Here is a 19,162-nt window from a genome sequence, read left to right on the forward strand (position 1 = left end):
TGTTGTTCTATTAGCCCAAGTGATGCACCATACTTCTTCAATCCAATTCATCTATGTACAAATCAGGTTCTGTGGTTTATTTACAGACATACCAGGACCTCATTCCACACAATTTAGTAAGTAATATGATCCAAAAATTCCCATTCATTCACGGGTGAGAAAAAGACCAATTATCACCGAGAATTTGCAATCGCCTCATCTCATACTCAATTAATCATCCAGTACATTCATATGCCATATGCAGGAACTCTCGAACAAGATAGTAGTAAGACATTGGGTCCCTAAATTCATGCATATGGTCCAATCAGTAAACACAAGAACAACCAAGCCTCGACCCTCACCTCACATGAGCTCCTCCTCCTTGCGGAGGTACTCGTCGTCGTCGGACTGGTGGAGCACCACCACGGCGTTGGTGTCGGCCTTCCTGCAGTCCTGCGCGCCCCTAGCGGCGACCTCAAACCTGAGCGGCACGTCGGCCATGGACATTGATACGTCCATTTTGCATCATGCTTTTATATCGACATTTATTGCATTATGGGCTGTTATTACACGTTATGTCACAATACTTATGCCTATTCTCTCTTATTTTACAAGGTTTACATAAGGAGGGAGAATGCCGGCAGCTTGAATTCTGGGCTAGAAAAGGAGCAAATATTAGAGACCTATTCTGCACAACTCCAAAAGTCTTGAAACCCCACGGAAGTTGTTTTTGGAAATAATAAAAAATACTGAGCGGAAGAAATACCAGAGGGGGCCCACACCCTGCCCACGAGGGTGGGGGGCGCGCCCTACCCCCTGGGCGCGCCCCTGCCTCGTGGGCCCCCTGTTGGCCCCCCGGTGCCCATCTTCTGCTATATGAAGTCTTTCGTCCGAAGAAAAATAAGAAGCAAGCTTTTGGGACGAGACTCCGCCGCTACGAGGCGGAACCTTGGCGGAACCAATCTAGGGCTCCGGCAGAGCTGTTCTGCCGGCGAAACTTCCCTCCGGGAGGGGGAAATCATCGCCATCGTCATCACCAACGCTCCTCTCATCGGGAGGGGGCCAATCTCCATCAACATCTTCACCAGTACCATCTCCTCTCAAACCCTATTTCATCTCTTGTATCCAATTCTTGTCTCTAAGTCTGGGATTGGTACCTGTAGGTTGCTAGTAGTGTTGATTACTCCTTGTAGTTGATGCTAGTTGGTTTATTCGGTGGAAGATAATATGTTCATGTCCTATATGCATATTAATACCCCTCTGATTATGAACATGAATATGCTTTGTGAGTAGTTACGTTTGTTCCTGAGGACATGGGAGAAGTCTTGCTATTAGTAGTCATGTGAATTTGGTATTCGTTCGATATTTTGATGAGATGTATGTTGTCTATCCTCTAGTGGTGTTATGTGAACGTCGACTACATGACACTTCACCATTGTTTGGGCCTAGAGGAAGGTATTGGGAAGTAATAAGTAGATGATGGGTTGCTAGAGTGACAGAAGCTTAAACCCTAGTTTATGTGTTGCTTCGTAAGCGGCTGATTTGGATCCATATGTTTCATGATATGGTTAGGTTTACCTTAATACTTCTTTAGTAGTTGCGGGTGCTTGCAATAGGGGTTAATCATAAGTGGGATGCTTGTCCAAGTAAGGACAGCACCCAAGCACCGGTCCACCCACATATCAAATTATCAAAGTACTGAACGCGAATCATATGAACGTGATGAAAACTAGCTTGACGATAATTCCCATGTGTCCTCGGGAGCGCTTTTCTCTATATAAAAGTTTGTCCAGGCTTGTCCTTTGCTACAAAAAGGATTGGGCCACCTTGCTGCACTTTATTTACTTTTGTTACTTGTTGCTCGTTGCAAATTATCTTATCACAAAACTATCTGTTACCTATAATTTCAGTGCTTGCAGAGAATACCTTGCTGAAAACCGCTTATCGTTTCCTTCTGCTACTCGTTGGGTTCGACACTCTTACTTATCGAAAGGACTATGATAGATCCCCTATACTTGTGGGTCATCAGACATGACCGCGACTTGGTGTTCTCGGTGATGCGCGCGAGCGCGGACTTGGGCACGGAGTTGCCGAAGAGGAACGAGCGCTCCGTGTCGGGCTTCAGCCAGATGCGGCAGCACGCATGGGCGGCGAGGAGGTCGAGCGCGTGGATGGTGAGGTGGATGTAACGCCCACGATGCGGTTATATCTCCCACGTGTCGAGGCACGACTTAGAGGCATAACCGCATTGTGGTATTGTCGCAAGAAGGGTTATCTTCACACAATCCCATGTAATGAACAAGAATGGGATAACGAGAGTTGGCTTACAATCGCCACTTCACACAATACATAAATTAATTCATACAACATCCAAAATCCACACATAGACCGACTACGGTCAAATCCAAATGAAAATAAGATAACCCCAAAAGTTAGATCCCCGATCGTCCCAACTGGGCTCCACTACTGATCATCAGTAAAAGAAACATAGTAACGACCACGTTCCTCGTCGAACTCCCACTTGAGCTCGGTTGCGTCATCTGCACTGGTACCGTCGGCACCTGCAACTGTTTTGGTAGAATCTGTGAGTCACGAGGACTCAGCAATCTCACACCCGCGAGATCAAGACTATTTAAGCTTATAGGAAAAGATGGGGTAATGAGGTGGAGCTGCAGCAAGCACTAAGCATATATGGTGGCTAACATACGCAGAAGAGAGCGAGAAGAGAAGCAACGCAACGGTCGCGAAGCTAGAAATGATCAAGAAGTGATCCTGAAACTACTTACGTTCATGCATAACTCAAACCGTGTTCCCTTCCCGGACTCCGCCGAAAAGAGACCATCACGGCTACACACACGGTTGATGTATTTTAATTAAGTCAAGTGACAAGTTCTCTACAACCGGACATTAACAAATTCCCATCTGCCTCATAACCGCGGGCACGGCTTTCGAAAGATAATACCCTGCAGGGGTGTCCCAACTTAGCCCATTATAAGCTCTCATGGTCAACGAAGGGTAAACCTTCTCCCGGGAAGACCCGATCAGTCTCGGAATCCCGGTTTACAAGACATTTCGACAATGGTAAAACAAGACCAGCAAAGCCGCCCGATGTGCCGACAAATCCCGATAGGAGCTGCACATATCTCGTTCTCAGGGCACACCGGATGAGACAGGCTATGAGTAAAACCAGACTTCGAGTTTCCCCGAGGTGGCCCCGCAGGCGGCTCGGTTCGGACCAACACTCGAAGGAGCACTGGCCCCGGGGGGGGTGTCGTGGAATTGTCACGGCAGATGTCCTCAAGCTAGGACTTAGTCGCGGGGCCATCGCCGCTAGGAAGCTTGAAGGGGTTAAACGGGACAAGGAACACGAGGGTTTATACTGGTTCGGCCCCTTACGGTGAAGGTAAAAGCCTACGTCCAGTTGAGGTGGTATTGATTAAGGTTTTGATGACAAGGGATCTTAACTGCTATGCCTGGCTCTCGACGAGATCTTTCTTACCCTAAACCGCTGTCGGGTCGTCCCTTTTTATAGAGAGGTTGACGCCCAGCAGCTTCTGAGAGTCCCGGCCGGCTCATAAGAGTGTCCGGCTCGGACTCTCAACTATTCTTGCCTTACACTACAAGTTCTACCATAATGACGGTTGTAACCACGGGCCTTAAGCCATCTCCGGGTCTTAAGCCCATCTTTGGCCCACCGTCTTTAATCTTGGCGCCGGGCTTCAGGTGATGATCCTTATGTGTAACCCGGCCCCGCCGGGCGGGTGACCCTAAGGGTTATATCCTCAACAGGGGGGTTAAATAAAGATGACCCTCGGGCTCGCGAAAACCCAAGGGAAAAAGGCTTAGGTGGCAAATGGTAAAACCAAGGTTGGGCCTTGCTGGAGGAGTTTTATTCAAGGCGAACTGTCAAGGGGGTCCCATAAATCACCCAACCGCGTAAGGAACGCAAACTCAAGGAACATAATACCGGTATGACGGAAACTAGGGCGGCAAGAGTGGAACAAAACACCAGGCATAAGGCCGAGCCTTCCACCCTTTACCAAATATATAGATGCATTAATTAAATAAGAGATATTGTGATATGCCAAAATATCCATGTTCCCACATGGAACCAACTTCAACTTCACCTGCAACTAGCAACGCTATAAGAAGGGCTGAGCAAAAGCGGTAACTTAGCCAAACAACGGTTTGCTAGGAAAGGATGGTTAGAGGCTTGACATGGCAATATGGGAGGCATGATATAGCAAGTGGTAGGTAACGCAGCATGACAATAGAACGAACAACTAGCAAAGCAAAGATAGAAGTGATTTCGAGGGTATGGTCATCTTGCCTGCAAGGTTCTCAGAGTTGTCGAAAGCTTGATCCTCGTAAGCGTACTCAACAGGTTCCTCATTCACGAACTCTTCTTCCGGCTCTACCCACAGCAAGAACACAAGCAATGGAACCACAATCAATCACGGGAAAAGCACAAGCAACATGATGCAATACATGCATGATATGCGAGATGATATGCGATGCGTATGCGTGCTCCGGAAGAAAAAAGATGAACAAGGAAGTAACTTGGCAAACCAAGTATGCCACTAGAAAGATGAGATGATTTCGGTCGAAATCGATATAAAGATCACCGGAAACGGATGCACGGTTTGCAAATGGCAAGCAAAACAAGAATGACACGATTCTGCGATTAACAGCATGATAGCACTTAGAATACATCAAGTAACTATGCTACAGAAACCCAACATAGCAATAAAGCATATGGAAGTAATCTACAGAAGATTCTTGACAAAAGATGAACATTGAGCTACGGCTAGATCACACCATAACAGGTTCAAACAAGCATGGCAAAAGTGCAAAAGATATCAGCTTAACAGACTTGGAGAAAATACTGGACATGGCTGAAACAGCATCAGGTAGCAATGTTCAGAGCAAGCAATGAACATGCTACAGAAACTTAACATAGAAAAACAAGGCATGGAATGAATCTACTAAATGCATAGAGAAACATTCCCTTACTGGCCATGAGCCAAAAAGGATCAGAAGATATGATGGCACCCATGTAAACATAGCAAGTTCCGTTAACAAGTTTCAGACTTAGCAGAAAACAGAGCATGGCATTAACAGCATTATGAAGGCATCTTGGTGAGCTTGATTCACTCATTACAAAGCAATGCATGACAAAACAAGCATACCTACAGCAATATAGCATGTTTATGAAGCTATCCATGGCAAGATCAAGTACATAGCATGTATGGATCAACTACAACAACCTTGGCAAAATTGAATATCATGTTAATATTCTGCCAGAAATATTTTATAGCAAAAGTAGAGCAAGATTAAGACATGCTATGGCACTCTATAATTGCAAACAGGGGCATGGATGGATATAGCACAACTATATCTACAAAATATCCTTACTGAACATACCCAAAAGAAGTATGGATCGCACTGTAGACACATGGATACATGGCAACAAAATAACAGCACTAACAGACTTAGCAAAATTCTGTCCTTAAAAACAGAAATATCATGAAGCCTAGTTTGCATGCTTGTGCTAGTCACCACATAGATCACAAAAATGCATGGTATACACCTCTATAAAGATGGCATGGCATATATCAAAACACCTGTAGAGCTCATGCCCATAAGATGCACACATCAAATGCAACAAAAATAACAAAACCTCAAGTTCTAATAAGTAACAGCAGTAAACATCATATAGCACTCTTGCACCAGAGATTTGGGCATCAATATGGACTCAAACGGGCATGGCACAATGGAACAAAATGAGGAGCATCTCGAGGCGAAAATTTTGACATATCATGCACGCAAAACAGAGTAGTATGCAAAGAGTTATGAGGTGATGAACAGAGCAACATATGGTGAAAATTTCGGGACTTGGCAGAAAATGAGGGGGGAAAGTCAACCTCTAGATCTGGATCGGGGTCCGCACGGAAGCCGAGGCGGTCGGCTCGCCGGAGTTCGTCGCGGGGAGGGAGGAGGAGGCGCCGGCGGGGACGAGGACGAGGCGCGGAGGCGCTGGAGACGGGGGGCGGAGCGGCGGATGACGGTCGTCGGCGGGGAGCGGACGGCGGTCGGCGGGCGGCGGCGCCGGCGGCGAACAGGCGGCGGGGCTTGTCGCGGGCACGGGCGGAGGAGCGGAGGCGCGGGGACGCGCGCGGGGGCGGATGGCGGCGTACGGGCCCGCGGGCTCGCGATGGGCTTTGCGGGCCGGCGGCGGTGACAGGTGGCGGCGTCTGATTGGGCGAGGGCGGCGGCGGACGTGTCCGGCGGTGGGGAAGTTTTGTCCGGCGCGCGGAGGAGGAAGAGGCTAGAGTTTTGACACAAATTTCGGAGGGGGAGGTGTTTATACAGGCATAAGGAGCTAGGAGAGTCCAAATGAGGCACGGTTTTCGTCCACACGATCGTGATCGAACGACCGAGAGCATGGAAGTGACTTAGATGGGTTATTGGGCTGTTTGGAAGGGGGGTTTGCTGCAACACCCAAAAGACCTTTGCGGTTACCCGGTTAACCGTTGGAGCGTCAAACGACCTCCAAATGGAACGAAACTTGACAGGTGATATACCAAGGCCACTTGGCAAACCTCGGTCCATTCCGAAAACGTTTAACACCCGCTCACGAAAAAAACAAGAGGGGTGCGCCGGTGCATGTGGGAGTGTCGGATTGCAAAACGGACAACGGGGAAAATGTTCGGATACATGAGACGAACATGTATGCAAATGAGATGCAGATGATGACATGATAAGAGATGCATGACATGAACCAAATGCAAAACGAAAAAAAAAACCCGACCACGAAGGGAATATCATAACACATAGCCGAAAATGGCAAGAGTTGGAGTTACAAATATGAAAAGTTACATCCGGGGTGTTACAGTGGAAAGCGCCGCCATGGGTGAACTTGCCGATCGATGGGCGTGCCGACCTCGGCGAGGCGCGACGGACGAGCGACTTAAAGGCATAGAAGACGCGGTTCTTGTGGAGGCGGAGGCAGTAGCTGCCGGGCTCCGCGTCGGGGCCCTCCGCGGAGGGCCGCTCCAGGAGGTGCTTCAGGTTGGGGCCGGTGAACTTGAAGAGCTTCTCCAAGACCATCGTGGTCTCCTTCTCGTCGAGCGGACGCATGGCGGAGGCGGATGCGGAGGCGGCGGCGGGGTTTGGGGGATCTTTTAATAATTGGCAGTTTTGCAAAAAAAAACTGCGTGCATGCGTATTCGAGCGAGCTGGGCACATGTGGCAGTCAATGCACACTTGGTATCGCTTGACTAGAGCCAGCTCAGCATATACGTACACAAAACCGTATAATGAACCGTAGATGACCCCCTAGAGTAAGTTTGGTGACTGTATTTCCGGTATTTGTAACCACAGGGACTAAAGCTAACGCCTCTTTTTTTAATCCATTAAGCAGTTTTTTTATCCATTAAGTAGTTTTTTTAATCCATTCTCTCCTCTCCTCTCCTCCTTTGCCGAGTTGAGAGTCCCCTTCTTCCCGTTGCCGCCCCTTCCCTTCCTTCCTTCCGGCGGCCCTGGTGGCCGGCAGGAGGATGGTGTAGGTGGTCGTGCTCTTCTTGTACATATTAGGTCTAGGTTTAGTTCATGTCTTCGGCTATATGCTAGTCTTTGGCTACATGCCGGTCATCGGCTCTATGTCGGGAGGGAGATGCCAGGTCTAGGGGCCCGGATCTGGTATTGCTTTGTCTCTCTGCTCCTTGTTGCGGCGCTCCCATGGACGGAGCCAGAGGTGATGAGGAGGAGAGCACCTGAAACCTCCAATAATAAAAAGGTTGTTGTGGTGGAGCTTGGGTTCTGGGTGCCTCTCCGCGATCTCGTCGTCGCGGTGGCGGAAGATGGAGAGGGGTGGTCGAATATGAGTTGGAGATCACCACATGACAGCCACGATCTGCCGCCATGACCTTTGGCTGAGAAGGCGGCCTTTCCAGACGCCTTTGAGAGCGTCATCTCAACCTCCTCCAAGACGGAGGCCCTCTGTGGGATTCCCAGCGGCGCGCAGCGGCCTTCCTCTCCCATGTGGTTTCGTCCCCGGCGAGAAGGAGGACGGTCGGCGGTGGAGTCCCTGTTGTTGTGGTGGAGAAGGACTTGATTGCTTTTCGATGTTACTTTTTAGGGTCCTTTGTGTTAATTTCCAGGACTGTTGTGTAACTTCTAGTTCTTTCGGGATCCTGTTTGTGTATTGTACTCCACCGACGATGAACGAAAGACAGCACTAGGCCCTTCTGGGCCTTTCCCCTGTTCAAAAAAAAAGATTCGGCTATTGTATCGGCTGGGCTTTGTTTACACTGGCACGTGGGGTTGTGCGACCCTGCGTACGATCCTTTTCTTTTTGGCGAGTAGTAGGCGCCGGTAGATCGGCCAATATCTTTTAAAACTCTAAGCTCCCTTGACGGGGAGGCTCCTAGTTGAGCGAGGGGTGTGGCCTGCAGGGTGGATTTTCTTTGTAAGTGTATTCGCTGGCTCGCTGGTCTCGCTTTGTCGGTTGGCTTGTATATATTCGTGGCGCTTGTGTACGCGCCCGCGTGTAGGTGGCGTTTTTCCTTTTACTGCTACGAGGGTCGTCGTCCTTCCTTTTATCCTTTGGACTTGGCGGCGGTGGTGTGTTTGGTGAGCGGGGTGTTTGGTGGTCTTCGGCTCCGTGTTCGGTGCCTGCCTCTTTGGAGGGAGGGGGTCAGATGCCTGCCTCTTCGCCAGGGGTGGGCGGCGGGTCTGCTGTTGCCGGTTTCTTCTTCCTCTGCATCAATTTCTTGCGAGGGATGTTCTGGGGTGCGTCTGATGGTTGGTTTGCGTTTCCGTCGTCCTTCTTCTTCTGTCGGCTTGGTGGTTTGTGATTTCTGTAGTTCTTTTTTAGCGTTGCTGTTGTACAGGTAAATGACTCCGGTGCGTGGGGATACATGGCGGTCGCTATGCGCACTGCACAAGGGATGCTGGTCAGTATTAGTTTGTGAGTCCATTCATCCTACCATTCAATTCAGATGCGTGATTTGGTCCTTTTAGGATTTTTCAGCAAAAAAAGGATTATGAGATACCGTTGATTATTATGGCTTCAATTTGATTTGATTTTCCTAATTTGAACCGTGAAAAAGTTAGTTTTTTGCTATTAGAAAGTGGGTTGTGTTTATTTCATGCCTTGTTTACCATGGTCTGTCCAGCTCATTCTTTGGCTTCAGATAGATGACATTCTGACAACATAGAGTGTAGTTGTTTTAGGGGTTTTCAGCAAGTAATTTCTATTGATTTAATAGACCTGTTTTTATAGATGGGTGTTTTCCCATTTTGTTGTTTATTGGGAAGAAAGCAAGGTCTTTATACAAGTTTGCATCTTCCTATGTTAGGATGCCTCTGTTCGTGGTGCAAAGCAGTGTTGTCTTTCTAAAAAGGGCATGTTTCATCAGCAGCTTTGCTAAAGACATATGTAGACGTTGTTGATGTGTGCAAGGAGCGTGGCCAGCCCCAGGCATGTGCGTTGGTTGTTTGGGACCCTGCGTGGAGTGCTATGCTTGGTGATGTACAGAATACAGTCAAGAAAAACTGCAAAAGTGTACATCTACTGTTGATTTATGCATATAGCTGATATTATCAGACATAGGCCTTCTTTATTATCATGATCTATGCATCATGGCTACGTGCATCTCTCATTTAGTTGGTTCCTTTTTGGTAGGTCTCAATGCGATTCAATTCAGTAAAACAAATGTGCTCTACGACATTGTTTCCATGCGACAGAACAACATTCAAGAGGATCGGAGCTGGACTGCTGATAGGTATTTATACGATTCTTCAGATTATGTTACCCTTTGATATGATCCTCCATGGAGCGAAATTTATCTCCATAGGTCACAAAAAGCAGATTTGATTGGTTCTAATGAGGTTGCTGCTATGAGTGGTCTCTTCAAAGGTAAGTGTTGTGATTTTGTGGCGGATGTTTGCAGGACTGAAGGAGGTTTGATGAATCGATTCCTTACATTAAAAAATGTTGACTTATTACTATCACGCTTTTAATTGATCTATTTTAGCATAGGAAGGTTCATCTGTTTTTGCAAGAAAGGTTCATTGGTTGCTCATGGTTTTGTATGGTTGGGCTCGCTCAAGCAATAGGAAGCACATTGTCTTGGTAGTGAATCCCACAGTTGTCAGCAATGATTTACAACAGGCTATCGTCGAACCCAAAAAAGTAGTGTAAGGATGCCAGGTTGATGATTTTCTGCCATAAATAGGTAAAATTACTGTTCATACGAATGTATACACAGATTATTTTTATTACTGAATACAATGTCGGATTCTCTTTTAATTTGGTGTTTTTCTTGCAGACACTCTTCCCTCTAGACCATCTCAGGATTGAATAAATGTTCGCTATGTTTTCTGAGGAATAAATGACATCCCTATTGCGCTTCTTCTCATATGTGTTTCCTTTATTATTACAGTAGTCTGTTAGTATGGAAACGATTTGTTGTTTGGTTTATCTTAATACTCCCTCCGTCCGGAAATACTCGTCGGAGGAATGGATGTATCTAGATGTATTTTAGTTATAGATACATTCATTTTTATGCATTTTTCCGACAAGTATTTCTGGACGGAGGGAGTATAAGAGAACGTGGTTGCCAATTCTTTTAAAGAATGGACAATCGTGGTGCGCTTATGAGTTGCGATATATGGTAAAATGTGTATCCTCTGTAACAAAGTATTATGTGTAGTTTGCCCTTTTTTTCCGACCGCTCTGTTGTGCAAACAAAATGCAGCTAGAAGAGAAATGCTTGACATGGTTAGCGAGGTTCGCCTATCGAGTTGGGCGACATGTTCTTTGGCATTTGCAAGGGCCAGCCGAATTGCCTTTTATTTTTTTATTTTGAGGTTCAACGCATCACGCGATGCAATTACACACGCAACGACGGAGTTTATCTTCTTCTTTTTTTCAGAATCTCAGGAGACACAATCAATCGCCAAACCGTCGACAACCAATGGCAGCCCACCTGATTGATGACTCGCTCAAAAACTGTCATCCCTACAAGGAAAGAGAAAGAGCAAAAGAACTTATAAAAAGCAACTTCCAGAAGCAGCACCCACCCGATGGTAGCAAGAAAAACACACCGTCTGCTCAGCCGTTCTAATAGTACCCACCATTAGACAACAACGTGTAACCCCCCCACAAAAACGCACATATTAGGTATACATTCACTACAAACTTCTAACCAAGTCACAAATCGAACCAACTCGAAACCATACCCACCCCACAAAAAAAACCAACAAAACCAACCAAAAAATACAGTACAAAAAGAAAAAAAGAATGAAAAAACACCAAAAAGAAGACTCGCGCAGCAAGGTGCGGGAACCATCTAGTTCGGGTATTATTTTTACTAAATGACCCTTGGAGGTCCTTATTTTGCCCGCTCACCCCCTTTTGTGTCGGACCGAAAAGCGTCTTAGTTGCACGCGGCGGCGCTACTCGCGAAGGCGCCTTTGACCGACACCGACGATCGGTCGCCAGTGTGGCAGCCGTCAAATGCGTCGAACCAGAAGGCGTTGCTAGACATGACACACCTGATAATCTAGTGTTTAACCACAATCATAGAAACACATATTAATACGGCGTGTCGTTGTTTACGGCGGCCGAGGTTTTGCTTAGGCATGTATATAACCATAGCAGAGACGTCTGGGCACGAGGCGTATTCATAACTCATAGTGCCTTCTCGTTTGTCGCTACTGATTGCTAGGTAAAATTAAAATATCCACCTTTCGTTACTTTGGTCTTTGGGCACGGCAGGGTCTGAATCTGGCATTTAAACCTGCTAATGTGAAAGGGCATGGACTGGGGAAAACCAAAAGATTTAGATTGGTCTTCGCTCTATCAGCAGGAGGCGACCTCTAGGATCAGGCAGCGGACCTCCATCTTCATGCTCTGTCTCCCTTCGCCATAGATAGCTTAGCCCTCCTGCTTGCCTTTCCCATTCCTTCGACCAGTTTCCATGGGGGCACACGAGGTCACCGTGTTTGAGGTGAGGTGCCTGAGAGAGGAGCTCGAGTCGAAGGATGCGCAACTCAGGGCCAAGGACATGGAGCTCCATGAGCCCAGGGAGGAGAAGAGTGACTTGTTCCTCCGTCATGAGCGGCATTTCATGGAGCTTCAGGAGCGGCAGGAGTCCACCACTAAGATGTTGCAGGCATCATCGGTGTGGTTGCAGGAAGCGGCAGTCGCGCTGGAGTGCGAGCAAGCCGATCGTGAGGATGTCTAGGGTCGCTTGGACCGCTTGCCGGACCATGTTACCACGCAAGTGGTGAGGCTTCGCGACGCATACCATCATGCCAGCGCGACCATGCCGGTCATCGGGCTAAACCCGTTTGATCACCCCATCGACTTCTACGAGCTGCGGCTTCCTGACCTGGTCTCCTTCTTCAGCTATCTCTCTGAGGAGCTGAACTGTCTCCGCACGGTGGTGGGGGAGGCGCTGGACAAGGAGAGGGGGGGGGTCGGGGGTACCGTCGTCGTTGCCGGTAGAATCCTCTCCGGGCTTCATCACTGAAATCCATTCATGCCATTAGATGTTGTCTTCGACGAGCTGGCTCCCGTCGACCGGGAGCGGGCTCTGCGGGCGGTGGCGCCCTGCATCACCACCGTCGTGCGCCTGGAGAAGCAGAGAACTTCGGTGGTTTGGTATGACTGTTGATTGACGTGACTGGTTTTAGCATCAGTTTGTTCGTGTCGTTCGGAGCTTCTGAAGAACTAAAGAAGGTTTGGTATGGCTATTGATTGGCTTGATTTGTTTTAACATCGTTTTGTACATGCCGTTCGAAGCATCTGAAGAACCGAAGAAGTCGCAGAACAAGTGAAGCCTAGTCAGGTATGCTGATTAGGTATACATTCAACATATAAGTTAGCGATTTATCAATGTTGCTTTTGTTGCTTAGGTATGATTTGAACTTGGGTTTGTGGCTTTGGTATGCAATGAACAAGTTATCAATGTTGCTTTTGTTGCTTTGCTATTTGATTAAATCTGAACACTTATACAAATTAAGTTAACTAAGACAAATTCAGTTAAATTTGAACACCAGCACATATTTAGTTAACCTAAACATTTTGTTAACAATTGACACCAGTACAAATTCAGTTAACCTAAAAAAATCAGTTAACTTTGAACACCAGGGCAGATTCAGTTAATTGAAAATTTTAGTTAAATTTGAACACCAGGACAGTTTCAGTTAACTGAAACATCCAGTTAAAATTGACACTAGGACAAATTAAGTTAACCCAAAAAATCCAGTTAACTTTGAACACCAGGATAGATTCAGATAAATGGAAAATTCAGTTAACAATTGAAACAAATTCAGTAACTTTTAACACGAGGACAGATTCAGTTAACTGAAAAATTCAGTAAACTTTTAACACCCGGACAGATTCAGTGAACTAGAAAGATTCATTTAAATTTCAACACTTACAAAAATTCAGTTAACTTTTAACACCAGGACGGATTCAGTTAGCTGTAAAGATGCATTTGTATTTGAACACTAGGACAAAATTCAGTTAACTTCAAAGATTCAGATAATTGCAAAGATTGAGTTAACTGCAAAGATTAAGTTAGATTTCAACAATGAGAGAAATTCAGTTAATTGCAAAGATTCAGATAACTTTTAACACCGGGATAGTTCAGTTAACTTTCAACACTAGGACAAATTCAGTAAACGCTTAAACCATAGTGGTCGATGCTCTAAACTTAGTTTACAACCACATTCTTGATGGGTTGCTCGACGAGTATTTCCTCATTCTCCTTCTTCATCCCCTCCACGAACGCCATCTCCTCTTGCCTCTCCTCCGCCATCTTCTTCATTGCGTTCATGGCCTTAGCGTTCTCGACGCAAGCTTCCATGATCTCTTTGATGTCTTCACGACATTGCTTTAGAGTAGTCATGGATTCATCCATCAATAGGTCGCGCTCAATGCCGATCTTCTCTTTCTCATCCATCAGTTCGATGATGACGGCGGCCGCCTCCTGCAGTAAGGCCTTTCTCTCCTCGTGTAGCTTTGCCGACTGATGACCCACAAGTATAGGGGATCTATCATAGTCCTTTTGATAAGTAAGAGTGTCGAACCCAACGAGGAGCAGAAGGAAATGACAAGCGGTTTTCAGTAAGGTATTCTCTGCAAGCACTGAAATTATCGGTAACAGACAGTTTTGTGATAAGGTAATTTGTAACGGGTAACAAGTAACAAAAGTAAACAAGATGCAGCAAGGTGGCCCAATCCTTTTTTAGTAAAGGACAAGCCTGGACAAACTCTTATATAAAGGAAAGCGCTCCCGAGGAAACATGGGAATTATCGTCAAGCTAGTTTTCATCATGCTCATATGATTCGCGTTCGTTACTTTGATAATTTGATATGTGGGTGGACCGGTGCTTGGGTACTGCCCTTCCTTGGACAAGCATCCCACTTATGATTAACCCCTCTTGCAAGCATCCGCAACTACAAAAAAAGTATTAAAGTAAACCTAACCATAGCATGAAACATATGGATCCAAATCCGCCCCTTACGAAGCAACGCATAAACTAGGGTTTAAGCTTCTGTCACTCTAGCAATCCATCATCTACTTATTACTTCCCAATGCCTTCCCCTAGGCCCAAACAATGGTGAAGTGTCATGTAGTCGACGTTCACATAACACCACTAGAGGAAAGGCAACATACATCTCATCAAGATATCGAACGAATACCAAATTCACATGACTACTTACAGCAAGAGACCTCCCATGTTCTCAGGAACAAACGCAACTACTCACAAATCATATTCATGTTCATAATCAGAGGGGTATTAATATGCATAAAGGATCTGAACATATGATCTTCCACCAAATAAAACAACTAGCATCAACTACAAGGAGTAATAAACACTACTAGCAACCCACAGGTACCATTCTGAGGTTTTGAGACAAAGATCGGATACAAGAGATGAAGTAGGGTTTGAGATGAGATGGTGCTGGTGAAGATGTTGAGGGAGATTGACCCCCTCCCGATGAGAGGATCGATGGGTGATGACGATGGTGATGATTTCCCCCTTCCGGAGGGATGTTTCCACGGCAGAACAGCTCCGCCGGAGCCCTAGCTTGGTTTCGCCAGGTTCCGCCTCGAGACAGTGGCGCTTCGTCCCGAAAGCTTCCTCCTGATTTTTTCCAGGGCAAAAGACTTCATATAGCAAAAGATGGGCGCCGGAGGCCCGCCAGGGGGCCCACGAGGCAGGAGCGTGCCCAGGGGGGTAGGGCGCGCCCCCACCCTCGTGGACAGGGTGTGGCCCCCCTCTGGTGCTTTCTTCGCCCAATATTTTTAATATATTCCAAAACTGACTTTCCTGGAGTTTCAGGACTTTTGGAGTTGTGCAGAATAGGTCCCTAATATTTGCTCCTTTTCCAGCCCAGAATTCCAGCTGCCGACATTCTCCCTCTTCGTGTAAACCTTGTAAAATAAGAGAGAATATGCATAAGTATTGTGACATAATGTGTAATAACAGCCCATAATGCAACAAATATCGATAGAAAAGCATGATGCAAAATGGACCTATCAACTCCCCCAAGCTTAGACCTCGCTTGTCCTCAAGCGGAAGCCAATAACGAAAAATATGTCCACATGTTTAGAGATAGAGGTGTCGATAAAATAAAATACGGACATGAGGGCATCATGATCATTCTTATAACAACAATATATATATATATATATATATATATATATATATATATATATATTGTCATATGATTTCTTATGCTAAAGTAACAATCTATTCACAATGTCAAGTATGAATCAGAAACTTCATTGAAAACTAACAAACTATGATCTCTGTCATTGAAGCAATTGTAATTTATCATAACATCGGAAAGAGTCAATATAAGAGCTTTTCAGCAAGTCCACATACTCAACTATCATTTAGTCTTTCACAATTGCCAACACTCACGCAATACTTATGGGTATGGAGTTTTAATCGGACATAGAGAAAGATAGGAGCTTATAGTGTTGCCTCCCAACCTTTTACCTCGAGGGTAATGTAACGCCCACGATGCGGCTATATCTCCCACGTGTCGAGGCACGACTTAGAGGCATAACCGCATAGTGGTTTTGTCGCAAGTAGGGTCATCTTCACATAATCCCATGTAATGAACAAGAATGGGATAAAGAGTTGGCTTACAATCGCCACTTCACACAATACATAAATATAATTCATACATCAACCAAAATACAAACATATAGACCGACTACGGTCAAGATCCAAATGAAGATAAGACAACCCCAAATGCTAGATCCCCGATCGTCCCAACTGGGCTCCACTACTGATCATCAGGAAAAGACACATAGTAACGACCACGTTCCTCGTCGAACTCCCACTTGAGATCGACCCCATCATCTGCACTGGCATCGTCGGCACCTGCAAATCTGTGAGTCACGAGGACTCAGCAATCTCACACCCGCGAGATCAAGACTATTTAAGCTTAAAGGAAAGGATGGTGTAATGAGGTGGAGCTGCAGCGGCAATGAGCATATATAGTGGCTAACATACGCAAGAGAGAGCGAGAAGAGAAGCAACAGAACGGTTGTCATCTAGCAATGACCAAGAAGTGGTCCTGAACTCCTACTTACGTCAAACATAACTCAGACCGTGTTCGCTTCCCGGACTCCGCCGAGAAGAGACCATCACGGCTACACACGCAGTTGATGTATTTTAATTGGGTCAAGTGACAAGTTATCTACAACCGGACATTAACAAATTCCCATCTGCCTCATAACCGCGGGCACGGCTTTTGAAAGATAATACCCTGCAGGGGTGTCCCAACTTAGCCCATCATAAGCTCTCACGGTCAACGAAGGATAAACCTTCTCCCGGAAAGACCCGATCAGTCTCGGAATCCCGGTTTACAAGACATTTCGACAATGGTAAAACAAGACCAGCAAAGCCGCCCGAATGTGCCGACAAATCCCGATAGGAGCTGCACATATCTCGTTCTCAGGGCACACCGAATGAGCAGTCCGTACAACTAAAACCAATCCTCGAGTTTCCCCAAGGTGGCGCTGCAAAGGGCTCTAGTTTGGACCAGCACTCAGAGGAACACTGGCCCGGGGGGTTTAAAATAAAGATGACCCTCGGGCTCTAGAAAACCCGGGGGAAAAAGGCTTAGGTGGCAAATGGTAAAACCAAGGTTGGGCCTTGCTGGAGGAGTTTTATTCAAGGCGAACTGTCAAGGGGGTCCCATAAATCACCCGACCGCGTAAGGAACACAAACTCAAGGAACATAATCCCGGTATAACAGAAACTAGGGCGGCAAGAGTGGAACAAAACACAAGGCATAAGGCCGAGCCTTCCACCCTTTACCAAATATATATAGATGCATTAATTAAATAAGAGATATTGTGATATCCCAACATATCCATGTTCCGACATGGAACAAACTTCAACTTCACCTGCAACTAGCAACGCTATAAGAAGGACTGAGCAAAAGCGGTAACTTAGCCAAACAACGGTTTGCTAGGAAAGGTGGTTAGGGGCTGACATGGAAAAATGGGAGACATGATATAGCAAGTGATAGGTAGCGCATCATGGCAATAGAGCGAACAACTAGCAAAGCAAAGATAGAAGTGATTTCGAGGGGTGGTCATCTTGCCTGCAAGGTTCTCAGAGTTGTCGAAAGCTTGATCCTCGTAAGCGTACTCAACAGGTGCCTCGTTCACGAACTCGTCTCCCGGCTCTACCCAAGACAAGAACACAAACAAACGGAACCACAATCAACCACGAGAAATGCACAAGCATCATGATGCAAAAACATGTATGATATGCAAGATATCATATGCGATGCATATGCGTGCTCCGGAAGGAAAATGATGAACATGGCAGTAACTTGGCAAACCAAGCATGCCACTGGAAATATGAGATGATTTCGGTCGAAATCGATATAAATATCACCGCAAACGGATGCACGGTTTGCAAATGGCAAGCAAAACAAGAATGACACGAATCTGCGAATAACAACATGATAGCACTTAAAATGCAACAAGCAACAATGCTACAGCACTCCAACATAGCAACAAAGCATATGGCAGTAATCTACAGGAGATGCTTGACAAAAGATGAACACTTAGCTACGGCTAGTTCACAACATATCAAGCTCAAACAAGCATGGCAAAAGTGCAAAAGATATCAGGTTAACAGACTTGGTGAAAAACTAGACATGGCAGAAAACAGCATCAGGTAGCAATGTTCAGAGCACGAAATCAACATGCTACAGGAACTTAACTTGGCAAAACAAGGCATGGCAGTGTTCTACTAAATGCATATGACAAAAGTCCCTTACTGACCATAAGCCAAAAAGGATCAAAAGATATGATGGCAAGCATGTAAACATAGCAAGTTTCGTTATCAGGTTTCAGACTTGGCAGAAAACAGAGCATGTCAGAAACAATAATATGTAGGCCTCTTTGTGAGCTTGATGCACTCACTACAGAGCAATGCATTACAAACCAAGCATACCTACAGCAAGATGGCATGTTTATGAAGCTATCAATGGCAAGAACAAAAGCATAGCATGTATGGATCAACTACAATAAACTTGGCAAAAATGAATATCATGTTAAGAATCTGCCAGAAATATTTTATAGCAAAAGTAGAGCAAGATTGAGTCATGCTATGGCACTCCATAATTGCAAACAAGGGCGGGAATGGATCAATTACAATAATAACTACAAAACATCCTTACTGAACATCTCCAAAATATGCATGGATCTCTCTGTAGCATCAAGTTTACATGGCAACAAAATAACAGCAGACAAGTACTTAGAAATCACCAAGTCCCTGAAATCAGAAACATTACGGAGCCTACTTTGCATGCTTGTGCTAGTCACCATAGAGATCACAAAAATACATGGCATACACCACTGGAAAGGTGGCATGGCATAAAACAAAACACATGTAGAGCTCATGTGCATAAGATGCATAGATAAAATGATACAAAAATGACAAATCTCCAAATTCTGATAAGAACCAGCAGATAACAGCAACTAGCCCTCTTGCAACAGAGATTTGGGCATCAAGATGACCTCTAATGAACATGGTGCAATTGAACGAAATGTAGAGCATCACGAGACTAACAATTTGACATATTACACACATGAAACGGAGCTATATGCAAGGAGTTATGCAT

At 45.8% G+C, this 19,162-nt stretch overlaps 1 protein-coding gene and 1 long non-coding RNA gene across 8 annotated transcripts; one reads left to right on the forward strand and one right to left on the reverse strand.

The window, feature by feature from the left end:
• Nucleotides 1-182: 182 nt before the first annotated feature.
• On the reverse strand, nt 183-7,299 carry LOC109739816 (uncharacterized). Its single transcript, XM_020298852.4, has 3 exons — nt 6,879-7,299; nt 2,006-2,163; nt 183-492 (listed from the first exon to the last, which is right to left on the reverse strand). The coding sequence occupies exons 1-3, from the start codon at nt 7,225-7,227 to the stop codon at nt 343-345; spliced, it is 657 nt and encodes a 218-aa protein (XP_020154441.2). The 5' UTR covers nt 7,228-7,299; the 3' UTR covers nt 183-342.
• Nucleotides 7,300-8,482: 1,183 nt separating this feature from the next.
• On the forward strand, nt 8,483-10,403 carry LOC109739815 (uncharacterized). Of its 7 annotated transcripts, none has more exons than XR_006669845.2 (4): nt 8,483-8,772; nt 8,874-8,950; nt 9,342-10,220; nt 10,314-10,403. It is a non-coding gene; the product is annotated as an uncharacterized lncRNA (long non-coding RNA). The 7 variants fall into 7 exon arrangements; XR_005767747.3 differs by having other exon boundaries at nt 8,490-8,784; XR_006669843.2 differs by having other exon boundaries at nt 8,490-8,784; nt 8,874-8,936.
• Nucleotides 10,404-19,162: the final 8,759 nt, after the last annotated feature.

The sequence above is a fragment of the Aegilops tauschii genome, chromosome 2 (genome assembly GCF_002575655.3).
Source record: "Aegilops tauschii subsp. strangulata cultivar AL8/78 chromosome 2, Aet v6.0, whole genome shotgun sequence".
NCBI lineage: Eukaryota > Viridiplantae > Streptophyta > Magnoliopsida > Poales > Poaceae > Aegilops > Aegilops tauschii.

Bases quoted from the DNA above. Each gene is read 5' to 3' on its own strand.
- LOC109739816 (XM_020298852.4), bottom strand. From the start codon at position 7,227: ATGTGCCCAGCTCGCTCGAATACGCATGCACGCAGTTTTTTTTTGCAA. The intron at 2,164-6,878 runs TCCACTGTAACA...GTGGGCGTTACA, and splicing joins GTTCACCCATGGCGGCGCTT to TCCACCTCACCATCCACGCG. The intron at 493-2,005 runs ATGACCCACAAG...TGCAAAATGGAC, and splicing joins CCAAGTCGCGGTCATGTCTG to GTATCAATGTCCATGGCCGA.